The 23,047-nt window shown below is 54.0% G+C and overlaps 1 protein-coding gene across 1 annotated transcript in view; it reads left to right on the top strand.

Moving 5' to 3' along the window:
• Positions 1–23,047, top strand: part of LOC116937787 (carnitine O-palmitoyltransferase 1, liver isoform-like) — a 142,724-nt gene that overhangs the window by 105,185 nt on the left and 14,492 nt on the right. The window contains exons 16-17 of the mRNA XM_076057228.1: positions 3,478–3,630; positions 5,237–5,350. Coding sequence (XP_075913343.1) covers positions 3,478–3,630; positions 5,237–5,350 — 267 coding nt within the window. The remainder of the gene's footprint in view (positions 1–3,477; positions 3,631–5,236; positions 5,351–23,047) is intronic.

The raw sequence follows: 23,047 nt of genomic DNA, 5'->3' as shown, positions 1-23,047 counted from the left end.
CTTCGTGCTCGCCATGCAGAACCCCGAGTCCAGTGTGAGAACACTCACACCCATCACACACACACACACAGTCACACACACACACTCACACACTATACACACAACACACACGCATCACACACACACTCACACACACTCACACCCAGTCACATAGACACACACACACTCACATAGACACACACACCACACACACACCACACACTCTCACCGAGACGGTGCGCTCCTGTACCTCACAGTCCTGTGCCTTTGTGCTCGCCATGCAAAACCCCGAGTCTAGCGTGAGAGCACTCACACACATCACACACACACACACTCACACACACACACACATAGACACCACACATACACCACACACACCACACACACACACTATACACACACACACTCACATAGACACACACACACACTATACACACACACACACACCACACACACCACACACACCACCGACACACACTATACACACACACACACCACACACACACACTATACACACACACAGTCACACACACACCACACACACACACACACACCGAGACGGTGCGCTCCTGTACCTCACAATCCTGTGCCTTCGTGCTCGCCATGCAGAACCCCGAGTCCAGCGTGAGAACACTCACACACTATACTCACACTACACACATACACACTCACACTACACACACACACTCACATAGACACACACACACACACAACACACACATACACAGTCACACACACACTCACACTACACACACACACCACACACACACTACACACACACTCACACACTATACACACACACCACACACAGCACTCACACACTCACATAGTCACACACACACACACCACACACACACCACACACTCACACACACACACCACACACACTCACACACACACACCGAGACGGTGCGCTCCTGTACCTCACAATCCTGTGCCTTCGTGCTCGCCATGCAGAACCCCGAGTCCAGCATGAGGGCACACACACTACACACAACACACACAGTCACACACACTACACACAACACACACTCACCACACACACACACACTCACCACACTCTCACCGAGACGGTGCGCTCCTGTACCTCACAATCCTGTGCCTTCGTGCTCGCCATGCAGAACCCCGAGTCCAGCGTGAGATCACTCGCACACACAACACACACACAGTCACACACACACCACACACACCACACACACACACATCACACACACCACACACACACCACACACACACCACACACACACACCGAGACGGTGCGCTCCTGTACCTCACAATCCTGTGCCTTCGTGCTCGCCATGCAGAACCCCGAGTCCAGTGTGAGAGCACTCACAACACACTCACACACTCACACACAGTCACACACACACACACACCACACTCACACACACACTCACATAGACACTCACACACACACAATACACACACAACACACACACACCCAGTCACACACACTCACATAGACACACACACACACACTCACATAGACACACACACAACACACAACACACTCACACACTCACACACACCACACACACACACACCACACACACACACCACACACACACACACCACACACACACACCACACACACACACACTCACATAGACACACAACACACACCGCACACACACACTCACCACACACCACACACACACCACACACACACTCACACACACACACCGAGACGGTGCGCTCCTGTACCTCACAATCCTGTGCCTTCGTGCTCGCCATGCAGAACCCCGAGTCTAGTGTGAGGGCACTCACACGCATCACACACACACACACCCAGTCACACACACACACACCACACACCCAGTCACACACACACACACCACACACACACCACACACACACACTCACACACCACACACCCCACACACACACACACTATACACACACCACACACACACTCACACACACACACACCACACACACCACACACACCACACACACACACTATACACACACACACACCACACACACACACTATACACACACACACCACACACACCACACACACACACCACACACACACACACTACACACACACCACACACACCACACACACACACCACACACACACACTACACACACACCACACACACACACTCACACACCACACACCCCACACACACTATACACACACCACACACACACCACACGCATCACACACAGTCACAACACACACACACATCACACATACACTCACACACACTCACATAGACACACACACACACCACACACACACACACAACACACCCACTCACACACTATACACACACACATCACACACACACACAGTCACACACACACACACACCCAGTCACACACCACACACACACACATCACACACACCACACACACACACACCACACACACACACCACACACGCACAACACACTCACACCCAGTCACATAGACACACACACACACTCACCACACACACCACACACACACACACCACACACACACACTCACCACACACACCACACACACACCCACCACACACACCACACACCACACACACTCACTCACGCACCACACACACACACCACACACACACCACACACACCACACATAGAAACACACCACACACACACCACACACACCACACATAGACACACACACACTCACACACACACACCACACACACAACACGCACACACACCACACCACACACACCACACCACACACACTATACACACACACCACACACACTCACTCACGCACCACACACACACACCACACACACCACACACACACACCACCCACACACACCACACACACACACGCATCACACACACACAACACACACCACACACACAAACCACACACACACACAACACATACACACCACACACACACACTACACACACACACTCACACACACTCCACCCAGTCACATAGACACACACACACCACACACACACACACATCACACACACACACATCACACACACACACCACACACACCACACACACCACACACACCACACACACCACACACACACCACACACGCATCACACACACACAAACCACACACACACACAACACATACACACCACACACACACACACACGCACACACACTCCACCCAGTCACATAGACACACACACACCACACACACACACATCACACACACACACATCACACACACCACACACACACATCACACACACACACATCACACACATCACACACACACACACACACACCACACACACACATCACACACACACACATCACACACACACACATCACACACACACACATCACACACACCACACACACACATCACACACACACACACACCACACACACATCCCATGTCTCCCCCCCTCCCACCCCCGTCAGTTTCTCCCTCCGCCCCCCCTCCCCGTGTCTCTCTCCCCGTGTCTCACTCCCCGTGTCTCACTCCCCGTGTCTCTCTCCCCGTGTCTCTCTCCCCGTGTCTCACTCCCCGTGTCTCTCTCCCCGTGTCTCCCTTCCCCCTAGACTGCCGAGCGCCTGGAACTGTTCCGTGAGGCGTCTGAGAGGCACCAGCTCATGTACCGGCTGGCTATGACCGGCTCCGGCATCGATCGCCACCTCTTCTGCCTCTACGTGGTCTCCAGGTACCTGGGGGAGGAGTCTCCGTTCTTACAGAAGGTGAGTGTCTCCGGGTGCCTCTCCCCGTGTCTCTCTCCGTGTCTCCCCGTGTCTCTCTCCATGTCTCCCTGTGTCTCCCCGTGTCTCTCCCCGTGTCTCTCCCCGTGTCTCTCTCCGTGTCTCTCTCCGTGTCTCCGTGTCTCCCCGTGTCTCTCTCCGTGTCTCTCTCCGTGTCTCCCTGTGTCTCCCCGTGTCTCTCTCCGTGTCGCCCCGTGTCTCCCTGTGTCTCCCCGTGTCTCCCTGTGTCTCCCTGTGTCTCCCTGTGTTTCCCCGTGAGTCTCTCCGTGTCTCCCTGTGTCTCCCAGGGAGTCTGTGTGTCTCCCCGTGTCTCCCCGTGTCTTCCTGGTATACTTGAGAAAGACTCTCCCCTTGTCCCACCCACGTCTCCTCGTACTCCTTCCTCCCCTCGTGTCTCCCTGTGTCTCCCTGTGTCTCCCCGTGTCTCCCTGTGTCTCCCTGTGTCTTCCTGTGTCTTTCTGTGTCTCCCCGTGAGTCTCTCCTTGTCTCCCTGGGAGTCTGTGTGTCTCTCCGTGTCTCCCTGTGTCTCCCTCTGTCTCCCTGTGTCTCCCTGTGTCTCCCTGTGTCTCAGTGTCTCCCCGTGTCTCCCTGTGTCTCCCTGTGTCTCCCCGTGAGTCTCTCCCCTTGTCCCACCCACGTCTCATCGTACTCCTTCCCCCCCCCCCGTGTCTCCCTGTGTCTCCCCGTGTCTCCCTGTGTCTCCCGTGAGTCTCTCCGTGTCTCCCTGTGTCTCAGTGTCTCCCTGTGTCTCCCTGAGTCTCCCCGTGAGTCTCCCCGTGAGTCTCCCTGTCTCTCCCTGTGTCTCCCCGTGAGTCTCCCCGTGTCTCCCCGTGTCTCCCCGTGTCTTCCCGTGTCTCCCTGTGTCTCCCTGTGTCTCCCTGTGTCTCCCTGTGTCTCCCCGTGAGTCTCCCCGTGTCTCCCCGTGTCTCCCCGTGTCTTCCCGTGTCTCCCTGTGTCTCCCTGTGTCTCCCTGTGTCTCCCTGTGTCTCCCCGTGAGTCTCCCCGTGTCTCCCCGTGTCTCCCCGTGTCTCCCCGTGTCTCCCTGTGTCTCCCTGTGTCTCCCTGTGTCTCCCGTGAGTTTCTCCGTGTCACCCTGTGTCTCAGTGTCCTCCCTGTGTCTCCCTGTGTCTCACCGTGAGTCTCTCCGTGTCTCCCTGTGTCTCCCTGTGTCTCCCAGGGAGTCTGTGTGTCTCCCCGTGTCTCCCCGTGTCTCCCCGTGTGTCCCTGTGTGTCCCTGTGTCTCCCCGTGTCTCCTCGTGTCTCCCTGTGTCTCCCCGTGAGTCTCTCCGTGTCTCCCCGTGTCTCCCTGTGTCTCCCTGTGTCTCCCTGTGTCTCCCTGTGTCACCCTGTGTCTCAGTGTCTCCCTGTGTCTCCCTGTGTCACCCTGTGTCTCAGTGTCTCCCTGTGTCTCCCCGTGTCTCCCCGTGAGTCTCTCCCCTTGTCCCACCCACGTCTCATCGTACTCCTTCCCCCCCCCCGTGTCTCCCCCCCCCCCGTGTCTCTCCCCCCCCCCCCGTGTCTCTCCCCCCCCCCGTGTCTCTCCCCACCCCCCCGTGTCTCTCCCCCCCCCCACCCCGTGTCTCTGCAGGTGCTGTCGGAGCCGTGGCGTCTGTCGACGAGCCAGACGCCACAGCAGCACGTGGAGCTGTTTGACCTGGCACGCTTCCCTCGCCACCAGTCCTCGGGGGGAGGCTTCGGGCCTGTGAGAGACTCACAGAGACTCACACAGAGACTCACACAGAGACTCACACAGAGACTCACTCAGAGACTCACGCAGAGACTCACACAGAGACTCGCACAGAGACTCACACAGAGACTCACACAGAGACTCACTCAGAGACTCACACAGAGACTCACACAGAGACTCACTCAGAGACTCACAGCACGTGGAGCTGTTTGACCTGGCACGCTTCCCTCGCCACCAGTCCTCGGGGGGAGGCTTCGGGCCTGTGAGAGACTCACTAAGACTCACTCAGAGACTCACACAGAGACTCACAGAGAGACTCACAGCACGTGGAGCTGTTTGACCTGGCACGCTTCCCTCGCCACCAGTCCTCGGGGGGAGGCTTCGGGCCTGTGAGAGACTCACTCAGACTCACTGAGACTCACTCAGAGACTCACTCAGAGACTCACTCAGAGACTCACACAGAGACTCACAGCACGTGGAGCTGTTTGACCTGGCACGCTTCCCTCGCCACCAGTCCTCGGGGGGAGGCTTCGGGCCTGTGAGAGACTCACTAAGACTCACACAGAGACTCACTCAGAGACTCACTCAGAGACTCACACAGAGACTCACACAGAGACTCACACAGGGACTCACACAGAGACTCACTCAGAGACTCACTCAGAGACTCACAGAGAGACTCACAGAGACTCACTCAGACTCACTCAGAGACTCACTCAGAGACTCACACAGAGACTCACAGAGAGACTCACACAGAGACTCACTCAGAGACTCACTCAGAGACTCACACCACGTGGAGCTGTTTGACCTGGCACGCTTCCCTCGCCACCAGTCCTCGGGGGGAGGCTTCGGGCCTGTGAGAGACTCACAGAGACTCACTCAGACTCACTCAGAGACTCACTCAGAGACTCACACAGAGACTCACACAGAGACTCACTCAGAGACTCACTCAGAGACTCACAGAGAGACTCACTCAGACTCACACAGAGACTCACAGAGACTCACACAGAGACTCACAGAGAGACTCACACAGAGACTCACACAGAGACTCACACAGAGACTCACTCAGAGACTCACACAGAGACTCACACAGAGACTCACACAGAGACTCACACAGAGACTCACACAGAGACTCACAGGGACTCACACAGAGACTCACAGCACGTGGAGCTGTTTGACCTGGCACGCTTCCCTCGCCACCAGTCCTCGGGGGGAGGCTTCGGGCCTGTGAGAGACTCACAGAGACTCACTCAGACTCACTCAGAGACTCACTCAGAGACTCACACAGAGACTCACACAGAGACTCACTCAGAGACTCACTCAGAGACTCACACAGAGACTCACTCAGAGACTCACACCACGTGGAGCTGTTTGACCTGGCACGCTTCCCTCGCCACCAGTCCTCGGGGGGAGGCTTCGGGCCTGTGAGAGACTCACTCAGAGACTCACTCAGAGACTCACACAGAGACTCACACAGAGACTCACACAGAGACTCACTCAGAGACTCACAGCACGTGGAGCTGTTTGACCTGGCACGCTTCCCTCGCCACCAGTCCTCGGGGGGAGGCTTCGGGCCTGTGAGAGACTCACTCAGAGACTCACTCAGACTCACACAGAGACTCACACAGAGACTCACAGAGAGACTCACGTGGACTCACAGCACGTGGAGCTGTTTGACCTGGCACGCTTCCCTCGCCACCAGTCCTCGGGGGGAGGCTTCGGGCCTGTGAGAGACTCACTAAGACTCACTAAGACTCACTGAGACTCACTCAGAGACTCACTCAGAGACTCACACAGAGACTCACAGAGACTCACACAGAGACTCACAGAGAGACTCACACAGAGACTCACTCAGAGACTCACACAGAGACTCACACAGAGACTCACACAGAGACTCACACAGAGACTCACACAGAGACTCACTCAGAGACTCACACCACGTGGAGCAGTTTGACCTGGCACGCTTCCCTCGCCACCAGTCCTCGGGGGGAGGCTTCGGGCCTGTGAGAGACTCACTAAGACTCACTAAGACTCACTGAGACTCACTCAGAGACTCACTCAGAGACTCACACAGAGACTCACAGAGACTCACACAGAGACTCACAGAGAGACTCACACAGAGACTCACTCAGAGACTCACACAGAGACTCACACAGAGACTCACACAGAGACTCACACAGAGACTCACACAGAGACTCACTCAGAGACTCACTCAGAGACTCACTCAGAGACTCACAGAGACTCACACAGAGACTCACAGAGAGACTCACAGAGAGACTCACACAGAGACTCACTCAGACTCACTCAGAGACTCACTCAGAGACTCACTCAGAGACTCACAGAGACTCACACAGAGACTCACGTGGACTCACAGCACGTGGAGCTGTTTGACCTGGCACGCTTCCCTCGCCACCAGTCCTCGGGGGGAGGCTTCGGGCCTGTGAGAGACTCACAGAGACTCACACAGAGACTCACTCAGAGACTCACACAGAGACTCACACAGAGACTCACTCAGAGACTCACAGCACGTGGAGCTGTTTGACCTGGCACGCTTCCCTCGCCACCAGTCCTCGGGGGGAGGCTTCGGGCCTGTGAGAGACTCACTCAGAGACTCACTCAGAGACTTACAGAGACTCACACAGAGACTCACACAGAGACTCACTCAGAGACTCACACAGAGACTCACAGCACGTGGAGCTGTTTGACCTGGCACGCTTCCCTCGCCACCAGTCCTCGGGGGGAGGCTTCGGGCCTGTGAGAGACTCACAGAGACTCACACAGAGACTCACTCAGAGACTCACTCAGAGACTCACTCAGAGACTCACTCAGAGACTCACTCAGAGACTCACTCAGAGACTCACTCAGAGACTCACACAGAGACTCACTCAGAGACTCACACCACGTGGAGCTGTTTGACCTGGCACGCTTCCCTCGCCACCAGTCCTCGGGGGGAGGCTTCGGGCCTGTGAGAGACTCACAGAGACTCACACAGAGACTCACTCAGAGACTCACACAGAGACTCACACAGAGACTCACTCAGAGACTCACAGCACGTGGAGCTGTTTGACCTGGCACGCTTCCCTCGCCACCAGTCCTCCGGGGGAGGCTTCGGGCCTGTGAGAGACTCACACTCACTAAGACTCACTCAGACTCACTCAGAGACTCACTCAGAGACTCACAGAGAGACTCACTCAGAAACTCACACAGAGACTCACACAGAGACTCACTCAGAGACTCACACAGAGACTCACTCAGAGACTCACTCAGAGACTCACTCAGAGACTCACACAGAGACTCACACAGAGACTCACACAGAGACTCACACAGAGACTCACAGAGAGACTCACACAGAGACTCACACAGAGACTCACACAGAGACTCACAGCACGTGGAGCTGTTTGACCTGGCACGCTTCCCTCGCCACCAGTCCTCCGGGGGAGACTTCGGGCCTGTGAGAGACTCACAGAGACTCACAGAGAGACTCACTCAGAGACTCACAGAGAGACTCACTCAGAGACTCACACAGAGACTCACACAGAGACTCACACAGAGACTCACTCAGAGACTCACACAGAGACTCACACAGAGACTCACACAGAGACTCACACAGAGACTCACACAGAGACTCACACAGAGACTCACAGCACGTGGAGCTGTTTGACCTGGCACGCTTCCCTCGCCACCAGTCCTCGGGGGGAGGCTTCGGGCCTGTGAGAGACTCACTCAGACTCACTGAGACTCACTCAGAGACTCACTCAGAGACTCACTCAGAGACTCACACAGAGACTCACTCAGAGACTCACACAGAGACTCACACAGAGACTCACTCAGAGACTCACTCAGAGACTCACACAGAGCCTCACACAGAGACTCACACAGAGACTCACACAGAGACTCACTTGGACTCACAGCACGTGGAGCTGTTTGACCTGGCACGCTTCCCTCGCCACCAGTCCTCGGGGGGAGGCTTCGGGCCTGTGAGAGACTCACTCAGAGACTCACTCAGACTCACACAGAGACTCACACAGAGACTCACTCAGAGACTCACTCAGAGACTCACTCAGACTCACACAGAGACTCACACAGAGACTCACACAGAGCCTCACACAGAGACTCACACAGAGCCTCACACAGAGACTCACACAGAGCCTCACACAGAGACTCACTTGGACTCACAGCACGTGGAGCTGTTTGACCTGGCACGCTTCCCTCGCCACCAGTCCTCGGGGGGAGGCTTCGGGCCTGTGAGACACTCACAGACTCACACAGAGACTTACAGAGACTCACAGAGAGACTCACACAGAGACTCACGCAGAGACTCACGCAGAGACTCACACAGAGACTCACTCAGAGACTCACTCAGAGACTCACTCAGAGACTCACTAAGACTCACACAGAGACTCACTCAGAGACTCACTCAGACTCACACAGAAACTCACACAGAGACTCACTCAGAGACTCACACAGAGACTCACACAGAGACTCACTCAGAGACTCACTCAGAGACTCACACAGAGACTCACACAGAGACTCACAGGGACTCACACAGAGACTCACAGCACGTGGAGCTGTTTGACCTGGCACGCTTCCCTCGCCACCAGTCCTCGGGGGGAGGCTTCGGGCCTGTGAGACTCACTCAGAGACTCACAGAGAGACTCACTCAGACTCACAGAGAGACTCACACAGAGACTCACACAGAGACTCACACAGAGACTCGCACAGAGACTCACTCAGAGACTCACTCAGACTCACTCAGAGACTCACTCAGACTCACTCAGAGACTCACTCAGAGACTCACACAGAGACTCACTCAGAGACTCACACAGAGACTCACTCAGAGACTCACTCAGAGACTCACTCAGAGACTCACACAGAGACTCACTCAGAGACTCACACAGAGACTCACTCAGAGACTCACACCACGTGGAGCTGTTTGACCTGGCACGCTTCCCTCGCCACCAGTCCTCGGGGGGAGGCTTCGGGCCTGTGAGTCACACTCAGACTCACACAGAGACTCACTCAGAGACTCACTCAGAGACTCACTCAGAGACTCACTCAGAGACTCACTCAGAGACTCACTCAGAGACTCACACAGAGACTCACTCAGAGACTCACAGCACGTGGAGCTGTTTGACCTGGCACGCTTCCCTCGCCACCAGTCCTCGGGGGGAGGCTTCGGGCCTGTGAGAGACTCACTAAGACTCACTAAGACTCACTCAGAGACTCACACAGAGACTCACTCAGAGACTCACAGAGAGACTCACACAGAGACTCACACAGAGACTCACACCACGTGGAGCTGTTTGACCTGGCACGCTTCCCTCGCCACCAGTCCTCGGGGGGAGGCTTCGGGCCTGTGAGAGACTCACTCAGACTCACTGAGACTCACTCAGAGACTCACTCAGAGACTCACTCAGAGACTCACACAGAGACTCACACAGAGACTCACTCAGACTCACTCAGAGACTCACTCAGAGACTCACTCAGAGACTCACACAGAGACTCACAGAGAGACTCACGTGGACTCACAGCACGTGGAGCTGTTTGACCTGGCACGCTTCCCTCGCCACCAGTCCTCGGGGGGAGGCTTCGGGCCTGTGAGAGCCTCACTAAGACTCACTCAGAGACTCACTCAGACTCACAGAGAGACTCACTCAGAGACTCACGCAGAGACTCACACAGAGACTCGCACAGAGACTCACACAGAGACTCACACAGAGACTCACTCAGAGACTCACAGCACGTGGAGCTGTTTGACCTGGCACGCTTCCCTCGCCACCAGTCCTCGGGGGGAGGCTTCGGGCCTGTGAGAGACTCACTAAGACTCACTAAGCCTCACTCAGACTCACTCAGAGACTCACTCAGAGACTCACACAGAGACTCACTCAGAGACTCACACAGAGACTCACACAGAGACTCACACAGAGACTCACACAGAGACTCACTCAGAGACTCACAGCACGTGGAGCTGTTTGACCTGGCACGCTTCCCTCGCCACCAGTCCTCGGGGGGAGGCTTCGGGCCTGTGAGCGCCTCACACAGAGACTCACTCAGAGACTCACACAGAGACTCACTCAGAGACTCACACAGAGACTCACACAGAGACTCACAGCACGTGGAGCTGTTTGACCTGGCACGCTTCCCTCGCCACCAGTCCTCGGGGGGAGGCTTCGGGCCTGTGAGAGACTCACTCAGACTCACTAAGACTCACTCAGACTCACTCAGAGACTCACACAGAGACTCACACAGAGACTCGCACAGAGACTCACACAGAGACTCACACAGAGACTCACAGCACGTGGAGCTGTTTGACCTGGCACGCTTCCCTCGCCACCAGTCCTCGGGAGGAGGCTTCGGGCCTGTGAGAGACTCACAGAGACTCACAGAGAGACTCACTCAGACTCACAGAGAGACTCACTCAGAGACTCACTCAGAGACTCACTCAGAGACTCACTCAGAGACTCACACAGAGACTCACGCAGAGACTCACACAGAGACTCACACAGAGACTCACAGAGACTCGCACAGAGACTCACACAGAGACTCACACAGAGACTCACTCAGAGACTCACTAAACTCACTCAGAGACTCACTCAGAGACTCACAGCACGTGGAGCTGTTTGACCTGGCACGCTTCCCTCGCCACCAGTCCTCCGGGGGAGGCTTCGGGTCTGTGAGACTCACTCAGAGACTCACAGAGACTCACTCAGAGACTCACAGAGAGACTCACACAGAGACTCACACAGAGACTCACTCAGACTCACACAGAGACTCACTCAGAGACTCACTCAGAGACTCACAGAGAGACTCACTCAGAGACTCACTCAGAGACTCACTCAGAGACTCACACAGAGACTCACACAGAGACTCACAGGGACTCACACAGAGACACTCACAGAGACTCACACAGAGACTCACACAGAGACTCACACAGAGACTCACAGCACGTGGAGCTGTTTGACCTGGCACGCTTCCCTCGCCACCAGTCCTCCGGGGGAGGCTTCGGGCCTGTGAGAGACTCACTCAGAGACTCACTAAGACTCACACAGAGACTCACAGAGAGACTCACTCAGAGAGACTCACAGAGAGACTCACAGAGACTCACACAGAGACACTCACAGAGACTCACACAGAGACTCACACAGAGACTCACACAGAGACTCACACAGAGACTCACACAGAGACTCGCACCACGTGGAGCTGTTTGACCTGGCACGCTTCCCTCGCCACCAGTCCTCCGGGGGAGGCTTCGGGCCTGTGAGAGACTCACTAAGACTCACACAGAGACTCACACAGAGACTCACAGAGACTCACACAGAGACTCACTCAGAGACTCACACAGAGACTCACTCAGAGACTCACACAGAGACTCACACAGAGACTCACTCAGAGACTCACACAGAGACTCACAGAGAGACTCACTCAGAGACTCACTCAGAGACTCACTAAGACTCACAGAGACTCACACAGAGACTCACTTGGACTCACAGCACGTGGAGCTGTTTGACCTGGCACGCTTCCCTCGCCACCAGTCCTCCGGGGGAGGCTTCGGGCCTGTGAGACTCACTCAGAGACTCACTCAGAGACTCACTCAGAGACTCACTCAGAGACTCACTCAGAGACTCACTCAGAGACTCACACAGAGACACACAGACTCACACAGAGACTCACACAGAGACTCACACAGAGACTCACAGCACGTGGAGCTGTTTGACCTGGCACGCTTCCCTCGCCACCAGTCCTCCGGGGGAGGCTTCGGGCCTGTGAGAGACTCACTCAGAGACTCACACAGAGACACACACAGAGACTCACAGAGAGACTCACAGAGAGACTCACAGAGAGACTCACTCAGAGACTCACTCAGAGAGACTCAGAGACTCACACAGAGACTCACAGGGACTCACACAGAGACTCACACAGAGACTCACACAGAGACTCACTCAGAGACTCACACAGAGACTCACACAGAGACTCACACAGAGACTCACGCAGAGACTCACTCAGAGAGACTCAGAGACTCACACAGAGACTCACAGGGACTCACACAGAGACTCACAGCACGTGGAGCTGTTTGACCTGGCACGCTTCCCTCGCCACCAGTCCTCCGGGGGAGGCTTCGGGCCTGTGAGAGACTCACACTCACTAAGACTCACTCAGACTCACTCAGAGACTCACTCAGAGACTCACAGAGAGACTCACTCAGAAACTCACACAGAGACTGACAGCACGAGGAGCTGTTTGACCTGGCACGCTTCCCTCGCCACCAGTCCTCCGGGGGAGGCTTCGGGCCTGTGAGAGGCTCACACTCACTAAGACTCACACAGAGACTCACTAAGACTCACACAGAGACTCACAGAGAGACTCACACAGAGACTCACACTCACTCAGACTCACAGAGAGACTCACTCAGAGACTCACACAGAGACTCACTTAGACTCACACCACGTGGAGCTGTTTGACCTGGCACGCTTCCCTCGCCACCAGTCCTCCGGGGGAGGCTTCGGGCCTGTGAGAGACTCACTCAGACTCACTCAGAGACTCACTCAGATTCACTCAGACTCACACAGAGACTCACACAGAGACTCACGCAGAGACTCACGCAGAGACTCACGCAGAGACTCACAGAGAGACTCACACAGAGACTCACACAGAGACTCACACAGAGACTCACAGAGAGACTCACTCAGAGACTCACACAGAGACTCACTCAGACTCACACAGAGACTCACACAGAGACTCACTCAGAGACTCACACAGAGACTCACACAGAGACTCACAGGGACTCACTTGTACTCACAGAGACTCACACAGAGACTCACACAGAGACTCACTCAGAGACTCACAGAGAGACTCACACAGAGACTCACACAGAGACACACTAAGACTCACACAGAGACTCACACAGAGACTCACTCAGAGACTCACTCAGAGTCACTCAGACTCACTCAGAGACTCACTAAGACTCACTCAGAGACTCACTCAGAGACTCACACAGAGACTCACTAAGACTCACTCAGAGACTCACTCAGAGACTCACTAAGACTCACTCAGAGACTCACTCAGAGACTCACACAGAGACTCACACAGAGACTCACTTGGACTCACAGCACGTGGAGCTGTTTGACCTGGCACGCTTCCCTCGCCACCAGTCCTCCGGGGGAGGCTTCGGGCCTGTGAGAGACTCACTCAGACTCACTCAGAGACTCACTCAGAGACTCACTCAGAGACTCACTCAGAGACTCACACAGAGACTCACACAGAGACTCACTCAGAGATTCACTCAGAGACTCACTCAGAGACTCACACAGAGACTCACACAGAGACTCACACAGAGACTCACTCAGAGACTCACAGAGAGACTCACAGAGAGACTCACACAGAGACTCACACAGAGACTCACACAGAGACTCACTCAGAGACTCACTCAGAGACTCACAGAGAGACTCACACAGAGACTCACACAGAGACACACTAAGACTCACACAGAGACTCACACATAGACTCACTCAGAGACTCACTCAGAGTCACTCAGATTCACTCAGACTCACTCAGAGACTCACTAAGACTCACTCAGAGACTCACTCAGAGACTCACACAGAGACTCACTAAGACTCACTCAGAGACTCACTAAGACTCACTCAGAGACTCACTCAGAGACTCACAGAGAGACTCACACAGAGACTCACACAGAGACTCACTCAGAGACTCACACAGAGACTCACTCAGACTCACACAGAGACTCACACAGAGACTCACTCAGAGACTCACTCAGAGACTCACACAGAGACTCACTCAGAGACTCACACAGAGACTCACACAGAGACTCACACAGAGACTCACACAGAGACTCACACAGAGACTCACACAGAGACTCACACCACGTGGAGCTGTTTGACCTGGCACGCTTCCCTCGCCACCAGTCCTCCGGGGGAGGCTTCGGGCCTGTGAGAGACTCACTCAGACTCACACAGAGACTCACAGAGACTCAATCAGAGACACACTCAGACTCACTCAGAGACTCACTCAGAGACTCACTCAGAGACTCACACAGAGACTCACACAGAGACTCACTCAGACTCACACAGAGACTCACACAGGGACTCACTCAGAGACTCACGCAGAGACTCACGCAGAGACTCACTCAGAGACTCACTCAGAGATTCACTCAGAGACTCACTCAGAGACTCACTCAGACACTCACTCAGAGACTCACTCAGAGATTCACTCAGAGACTCACTCAGAGACTCACACAGAGACTCACACAGAGACTCACTAAGACTCACAGAGAGACTCACTCAGAGACTCACTAAGACTCACACAGAGACTCACACAGAGACTCACACAGAGACTCACACAGAGACTCACGCATAGACTTACACAGAGACTCACAGAGACTCACTCAGAGACTCACAGAGACTCACAGAGACTCACACAGAGACTCACTCAGATACTCACACAGAGACTCACAGAGAGACTCACTCAGAGACTCACTCAGAGACTCACTAAGACTCACAGAGACACACACAGAGACTCACTCAGAGACTCACAGAGACTCACACAGAGACTCACACAGAGACTCACAGAGACTCACACAGAGACTCACTCAGAGACTCACTCAGAGACTCACTCAGAGACTCACTCAGAGACTCACACAGAGACTCACACAGAGACTCACACAGAGACTCACAGCACGTGGAGCTGTTTGACCTGGCACGCTTCCCTCGCCACCAGTCCTCCGGGGGAGGCTTCGGGTCTGTGAGACTCACTCAGACTCACACAGAGACTCACTCAGAGACTCACTCAGAGACTCACTCAGAGACTCACTCAGAGACTCACACAGAGACTCACTCAGAGACTCACACAGAGACTCACTCAGACTCACACAGAGACTCACGCAGAGACTCACTCAGAGACTCACAGCACGTGGAGCTGTTTGACCTGGCACGCTTCCCTCGCCACCAGTCCTCCGGGGGAGGCTTCGGGCCTGTGAGACTCACTCAGACTCACTCAGACTCACACAGAGACTCACTCAGAGACTCACACAGAGACTCACTCAGAGACTCACACAGAGACTCACAGAGACTCACAGAGAGACTCACTCAGAGACTCACACAGAGACTCACGCAGAGACTCACTCAGAGACTCACGCAGAGACTCACACAGAGACTCACACAGAGACTCACACAGAGACTCGCTCAGAGACTCACACAGAGACTCACACAGAGACTCACACAGAGACTCACACAGGAACTCACACAGACTCACTCAGAGATTCACACAGAGACTCACACAGAGACTCACACAGAGACACACTAAGACTCACTAAGACTCACACAGAGACTCACACAGACTCACACAGAGACTCACACAGAGACTCACTCAGACTCACACAGAGACTCACACAGAGACTCACTAAGACTCAACGAGACTCAGACTCACTCAGACTCAAAGAGACTCACTCAGAGACTCACTCAGACTCACTCAGAGACTCACACAGAGACTCACTCAGAGACTCACACAGAGACTCACTCAGAGACTCACACAGAGACTCACACAGTGACTCACACAGAGACTCACAGATAGGCTCACTCAGAGACTCACTCAGACTCACACAGAGACTCACGCAGAGACTCACTAAGACTCACAGAGACCCAGACTCACTCAGACTCACAGAGACTCACTCAGAGACTCAATCAGACTCACAGAGACTCACACAGAGACTCACTAAGACTCACACAGAGACTCACACAGAGACTCACACAGAGACTCACACAGAGACTCACTAAGACTCACACAGAGACTCACACAGAGACTCACACAGAGACTCACAGGGACTCACGCAGAGACTCACACAGAGACTCACTCAGAGACTCACACAGAGACTCACTCAGAGACTCACAGAGAGACTCACACAGAGACTCACACAGAGACTCACAGCACGTGGAGCTGTTTGACCTGGCACGCTTCCCTCGCCACCAGTCCTCGGGGGGAGGCTTCGGGCCTGTGAGAGACTCACTAAGACTCACTCAGAGACTCACACAGAGACTCACTCAGAGACTCACAGAGAGACTCACTAAGACTCACACAGAGACTCACAGCACGTGGAGCTGTTTGACCTGGCACGCTTCCCTCGCCACCAGTCCTCCGGGGGAGGCTTCGGGTCTGTGAGACTCACTCAGACTCACACAGAGACTCACTCAGTGACTCACTCAGAGACTCACTCAGAGACTCACTCAGAGACTCACACAGAGACTCACTCAGAGACTCACACAGAGACTCACTCAGACTCACACAGAGACTCACGCAGAGACTCACTCAGAGACTCACAGCACGTGGAGCTGTTTGACCTGGCACGCTTCCCTCGCCACCAGTCCTCCGGGGGAGGCTTCGGGCCTGTGAGACTCACTCAGACTCACTCAGACTCACTCAGACTCACACAGAGACTCACTCAGAGACTCACACAGAGACTCACTCAGAGACTCACACAGAGACTCACACAGAGACTCACTCAGAGACTCACAGAGAGACTCACACAGAGACTCACACAGAGACTCACTCAGAGACTCACTAAGACTCACACAGAGACTCACACAGAGACTCACACAGAGACTCACTCAGAGACTCACACAGAGACTCACAGAGAGACTCACTTGGACTCACAGCACGTGGAGCTGTTTGACCTGGCACGCTTCCCTCGCCACCAGTCCTCGGGGGGAGGCTTCGGGCCAGTGAGACTCACAGAGACTCACTCAGAGACTCAGACAGAGACTCACAGAGACTCACAGAGAGACTCACTCAGAGACTCACACAGAGACTCACTCAGACTCACACAGAGACTCACGCAGAGACTCACTCAGAGACTCCCGCAGAGACTCACACAGAAACTCACACAGAGCCTCACACAGAGACTCGCTCAGAGACTCACACAGAGACTCACACAGAGACTCACACAGGAACTCACACAGACTCACTCAGAGACTCACACAGAGACTCACACAGAGACACACTAAGACTCACTAAGACTCACACAGAGACTCACACAGACTCATACAGAGACTCACACAGAGACTCACTCAGACTCACACAGAGACTCACACAGAGACTCACTAAGACTCACAGAGACTCAGACTCACTCAGACTCAAAGAGACTCACTCAGAGACTCACTCAGACTCACTCAGAGACTCACACAGAGACTCACTCAGAGACTCACACAGAGACTCACTCAGAGACTCACACAGAGACTCACACAGTGACTCACACAGAGACTCACAGAGAGACTCACTCAGAGACTCACTCAGACTCACACAGAGACTCACGCAGAGACTCACTAAGACTCACAGAGACCCAGACTCACTCAGACTCACAGAGACTCACTCAGAGACTCAATCAGACTCACAGAGACTCACACAGAGACTCACTAAGACTCACACAGAGACTCACAGAGAGACTCACAGAGAGACTCACACAGAGACTCACACAGAGACACACTAAGACTCACACAGAGACTCACACAGAGACTCACTCAGAGTCACTCAGATTCACTCAGACTCACTCAGAGACTCACTAAGACTCACTCAGAGACTCACTCAGAGACTCACACAGAGACTCACTAAGACTCACTCAGAGACTCACTAAGACTCACTCAGAGACTCACTCAGAGACTCACAGAGAGACTCACACAGAGACTCACTCAGAGACTCACACCACGTGGAGCTGTTTGACCTGGCACGCTTCCCTCGCCACCAGTCCTCCGGGGGAGGCTTCGGGCCTGTGAGAGTCTCACTCAGACTCACACAGAGACTCACAGAGACTCAATCAGAGACTCACTCAGACTCACTCAGAGACTCACTCAGAGACTCACTCAGAGACTCACACAGAGACTCACGCAGAGACTCACTCAGAGACTCACACAGAGACTCATTCAGAGACTCACGCAGAGACTCACGCAGAGACTCACTCAGACACTCACTCAGAGACTCACTCAGAGATTCACTGAGAGACTCACACAGAGACTCACACAGAGACTCACTAAGACTCACAGAGAGACTCACTCAGAGACTCACTAAGACTCACACAGAGACTCACACAGAGACTCACACAGAGACTCACACAGAGACTCACGCATAGACTTACACAGAGACTCACAGAGACTCACTCAGAGACTCACAGAGACTCACAGAGACTCACACAGAGACTCACTCAGATACTCACACAGAGACTCACACAGAGACTCACTCAGAGACTCACTAAGACTCACAGAGACACACACAGAGACTCACTCAGAGACACACAGAGACTCACACAGAGACTCACTCAGAGACTCACACAGAGACTCACACAGAGACTCACTCAGAGACTCACACAGAGACTCACTCAGACTCACACAGAGACTCACGCAGAGACTCACTCAGAGACTCACAGCACGTGGAGCTGTTTGACCTGGCACGCTTCCCTCGCCACCAGTCCTCCGGGGGAGGCTTCGGGCCTGTGAGACTCACTCAGACTCACTCAGACTCACACAGAGACTCACTCAGAGACTCACACAGAGACTCACTCAGAGACTCACACAGAGACTCACACAGAGACCCACTCAGAGACTCACACAGAGACTCACACAGAGACTCACACAGAGACTCACTCAGAGACTCACTAAGACTCACACAGAGACTCACACAGAGACTCACACAGAGACTCACTCAGAGACTCACACAGAGACTCACAGAGAGACTCACTTGGACTCACAGCACATGGAGCTGTTTGACCTGGCACGCTTCCCTCGCCACCAGTCCTCGGGGGGAGGCTTCGGGCCTGTGAGACTCACAGAGACTCACTCAGAGACTCAGACAGAGACTCACAGAGACTCACAGAGAGACTCACTCAGAGACTCACACAGAGACTCACTCAGACTCACACAGAGACTCACGCAGAGACTCACTCAGAGACTCACGCAGAGACTCACACAGAACTCACACAGAGACTCACACAGAGACTCGCTCAGAGACTCACACAGAGACTCACACAGAGACTCACACAGGAACTCACACAGACTCACTCAGAGACTCACACAGAGACTCACACAGAGACACACTAAGACTCACTAAGACTCACACAGAGACTCACACAGACTCACACAGAGACTCACACAGAGACTCACTCAGACTCACACAGAGACTCACACAGAGACTCACTAAGACTCACAGAGACTCAGACTCACTCAGACTCAAAGAGACTCACTCAGAGACTCACTCAGACTCACTCAGAGACTCACACAGAGACTCACTCAGAGACTCACACAGAGACTCACTCAGAGACTCACACAGAGACTCACTCAGAGACTCACACAGAGACTCACACAGTGACTCACACAGAGACTCACAGAGAGACTCACTCAGAGACTCACTCAGACTCACTCAGAGACTCACACAGAGACTCACTCAGAGACTCACTCAGACTCACTCAGAGACTCACACAGAGACTCACTCAGAGACTCACACAGAGGCTCACTCAGAGACTCACACAGAGACTCACTCAGAGACTCACACAGAGACTCACACAGTGACTCACACAGAGACTCACAGAGAGACTCACTCAGAGACTCACTCAGACTCACACAGAGACTCACGCAGAGACTCACTAAGACTCACAGAGACCCAGACTCACTCATACTCACAGAGACTCACTCAGAGACTCAATCAGACTCACAGAGACTCACACAGAGACTCACTAAGACTCACACAGAGACTCACACAGAGACTCACTAAGACTCACACAGAGACTCACACAGAGACTCACACAGAGACTCACAGGGACTCACGCAGAGACTCACACAGAGACTCACTCAGAGACTCACACAGAGACTCACTCAGAGACTCACAGAGAGACTCACACAGAGACTCACACAGAGACTCACAGCACGTGGAGCTGTTTGACCTGGCACGCTTCCCTCGCCACCAGTCCTCCGGGGGAGGCTTCGGGTCTGTGAGACTCACTCAGACTCACACAGAGACTCACTCAGAGACTCACTCAGAGACTCACTCAGAGACTCATACAGAGACTCACTCAGAGACTCACACAGAGACTCACTCAGACTCACACAGAGACTCACGCAGAGACTCACTCAGAGACTCACAGCACGTGGAGCTGTTTGACCTGGCACGCTTCCCTCGCCACCAGTCCTCCGGGGGAGGCTTCGGGCCTGTGAGACTCACTCAGACTCACTCAGACTCACACAGAGACTCACTCAGAGACTCACACAGAGACTCACTCAGAGACTCACACAGAGACTCACACAGAGACTCACTCAGAGACTCACACAGAGACTCACACAGAGACTCACACAGAGACTCACTCAGAGACTCACTAAGACTCACACAGAGACTCACACAGAGACTCACACAGAGACTCACTCAGAGACTCACACAGAGACTCACAGAGAGACTCACTTGGACTCACAGCACGTGGAGCTGTTTGACCTGGCACGCTTCCCTCGCCACCAGTCCTCGGGGGGAGGCTTCGGGCCTGTGAGACTCACAGAGACTCACTCAGAGACTCAGACAGAGACTCACAGAGACTCACAGAGAGACTCACTCAGAGACTCACACAGAGACTCACTCAGACTCACACAGAGACTCACGCAGAGACTCACTCAGAGACTCACGCAGAGACTCACACAGAACTCACACAGAGACTCACACAGAGACTCGCTCAGAGACTCACACAGAGACTCACACAGAGACTCACACAGGAACTCACACAGACTCACTCAGAGACTCACACAGAGACTCACACAGAGACACACTAAGACTCACTAAGACTCACACAGAGACTCACACAGACTCACACAGAGACTCACACAGAGACTCACTCAGACTCACACAGAGACTCACACAGAGACTCACTAAGACTCACAGAGACTCAGACTCACTCAGACTCAAAGAGACTCACTCAGAGACTCACTCAGACTCACTCAGAGACTCACACAGAGACTCACTCAGAGACTCACACAGAGACTCACTCAGAGACTCACACAGAGACTCACTCAGAGACTCACACAGAGACTCACACAGTGACTCACACAGAGACTCACAGAGAGACTCACTCAGAGACTCACTCAGACTCACTCAGAGACTCACACAGAGACTCACTCAGAGACTCACTCAGACTCACTCAGAGACTCACACAGAGACTCACTCAGAGACTCACACAGAGGCTCACTCAGAGACTCACACAGAGACTCACTCAGAGACTCACACAGAGACTCACACAGTGACTCACACAGAGACTCACAGAGAGACTCACTCAGAGACTCACTCAGACTCACACAGAGACTCACGCAGAGACTCACTAAGACTCACAGAGACCCAGACTCACTCATACTCACAGAGACTCACTCAGAGACTCAATCAGACTCACAGAGACTCACTAAGACTCACACAGAGACTCACACAGAGACTCACTAAGACTCACACAGAGACTCACACAGAGACTCACTAAGACTCACACAGAGACTCACACAGAGACTCACTAAGACTCACACAGAGACTCACACAGAGACTCACACAGAGACTCACAGGGACTCACGCAGAGACTCACACAGAGACTCACTCAGAGACTCACACAGAGACTCACTCAGAGACTCACAGAGAGGCTCACACAGAGACTCACACAGAGACTCACAGCACGTGGAGCTGTTTGACCTGGCACGCTTCCCTCGC

This window comes from Petromyzon marinus, chromosome 80, assembly GCF_048934315.1.
Source record: "Petromyzon marinus isolate PM22_M1 ecotype Great Lakes invasive population chromosome 80, UKy_Petmar_22M1.pri1.0, whole genome shotgun sequence".
Lineage (NCBI taxonomy): Eukaryota > Metazoa > Chordata > Hyperoartia > Petromyzontiformes > Petromyzontidae > Petromyzon > Petromyzon marinus.
Note: the sequence above shows the minus strand (reverse complement) of the source record. Positions and strands in the feature narration are given on the sequence as shown.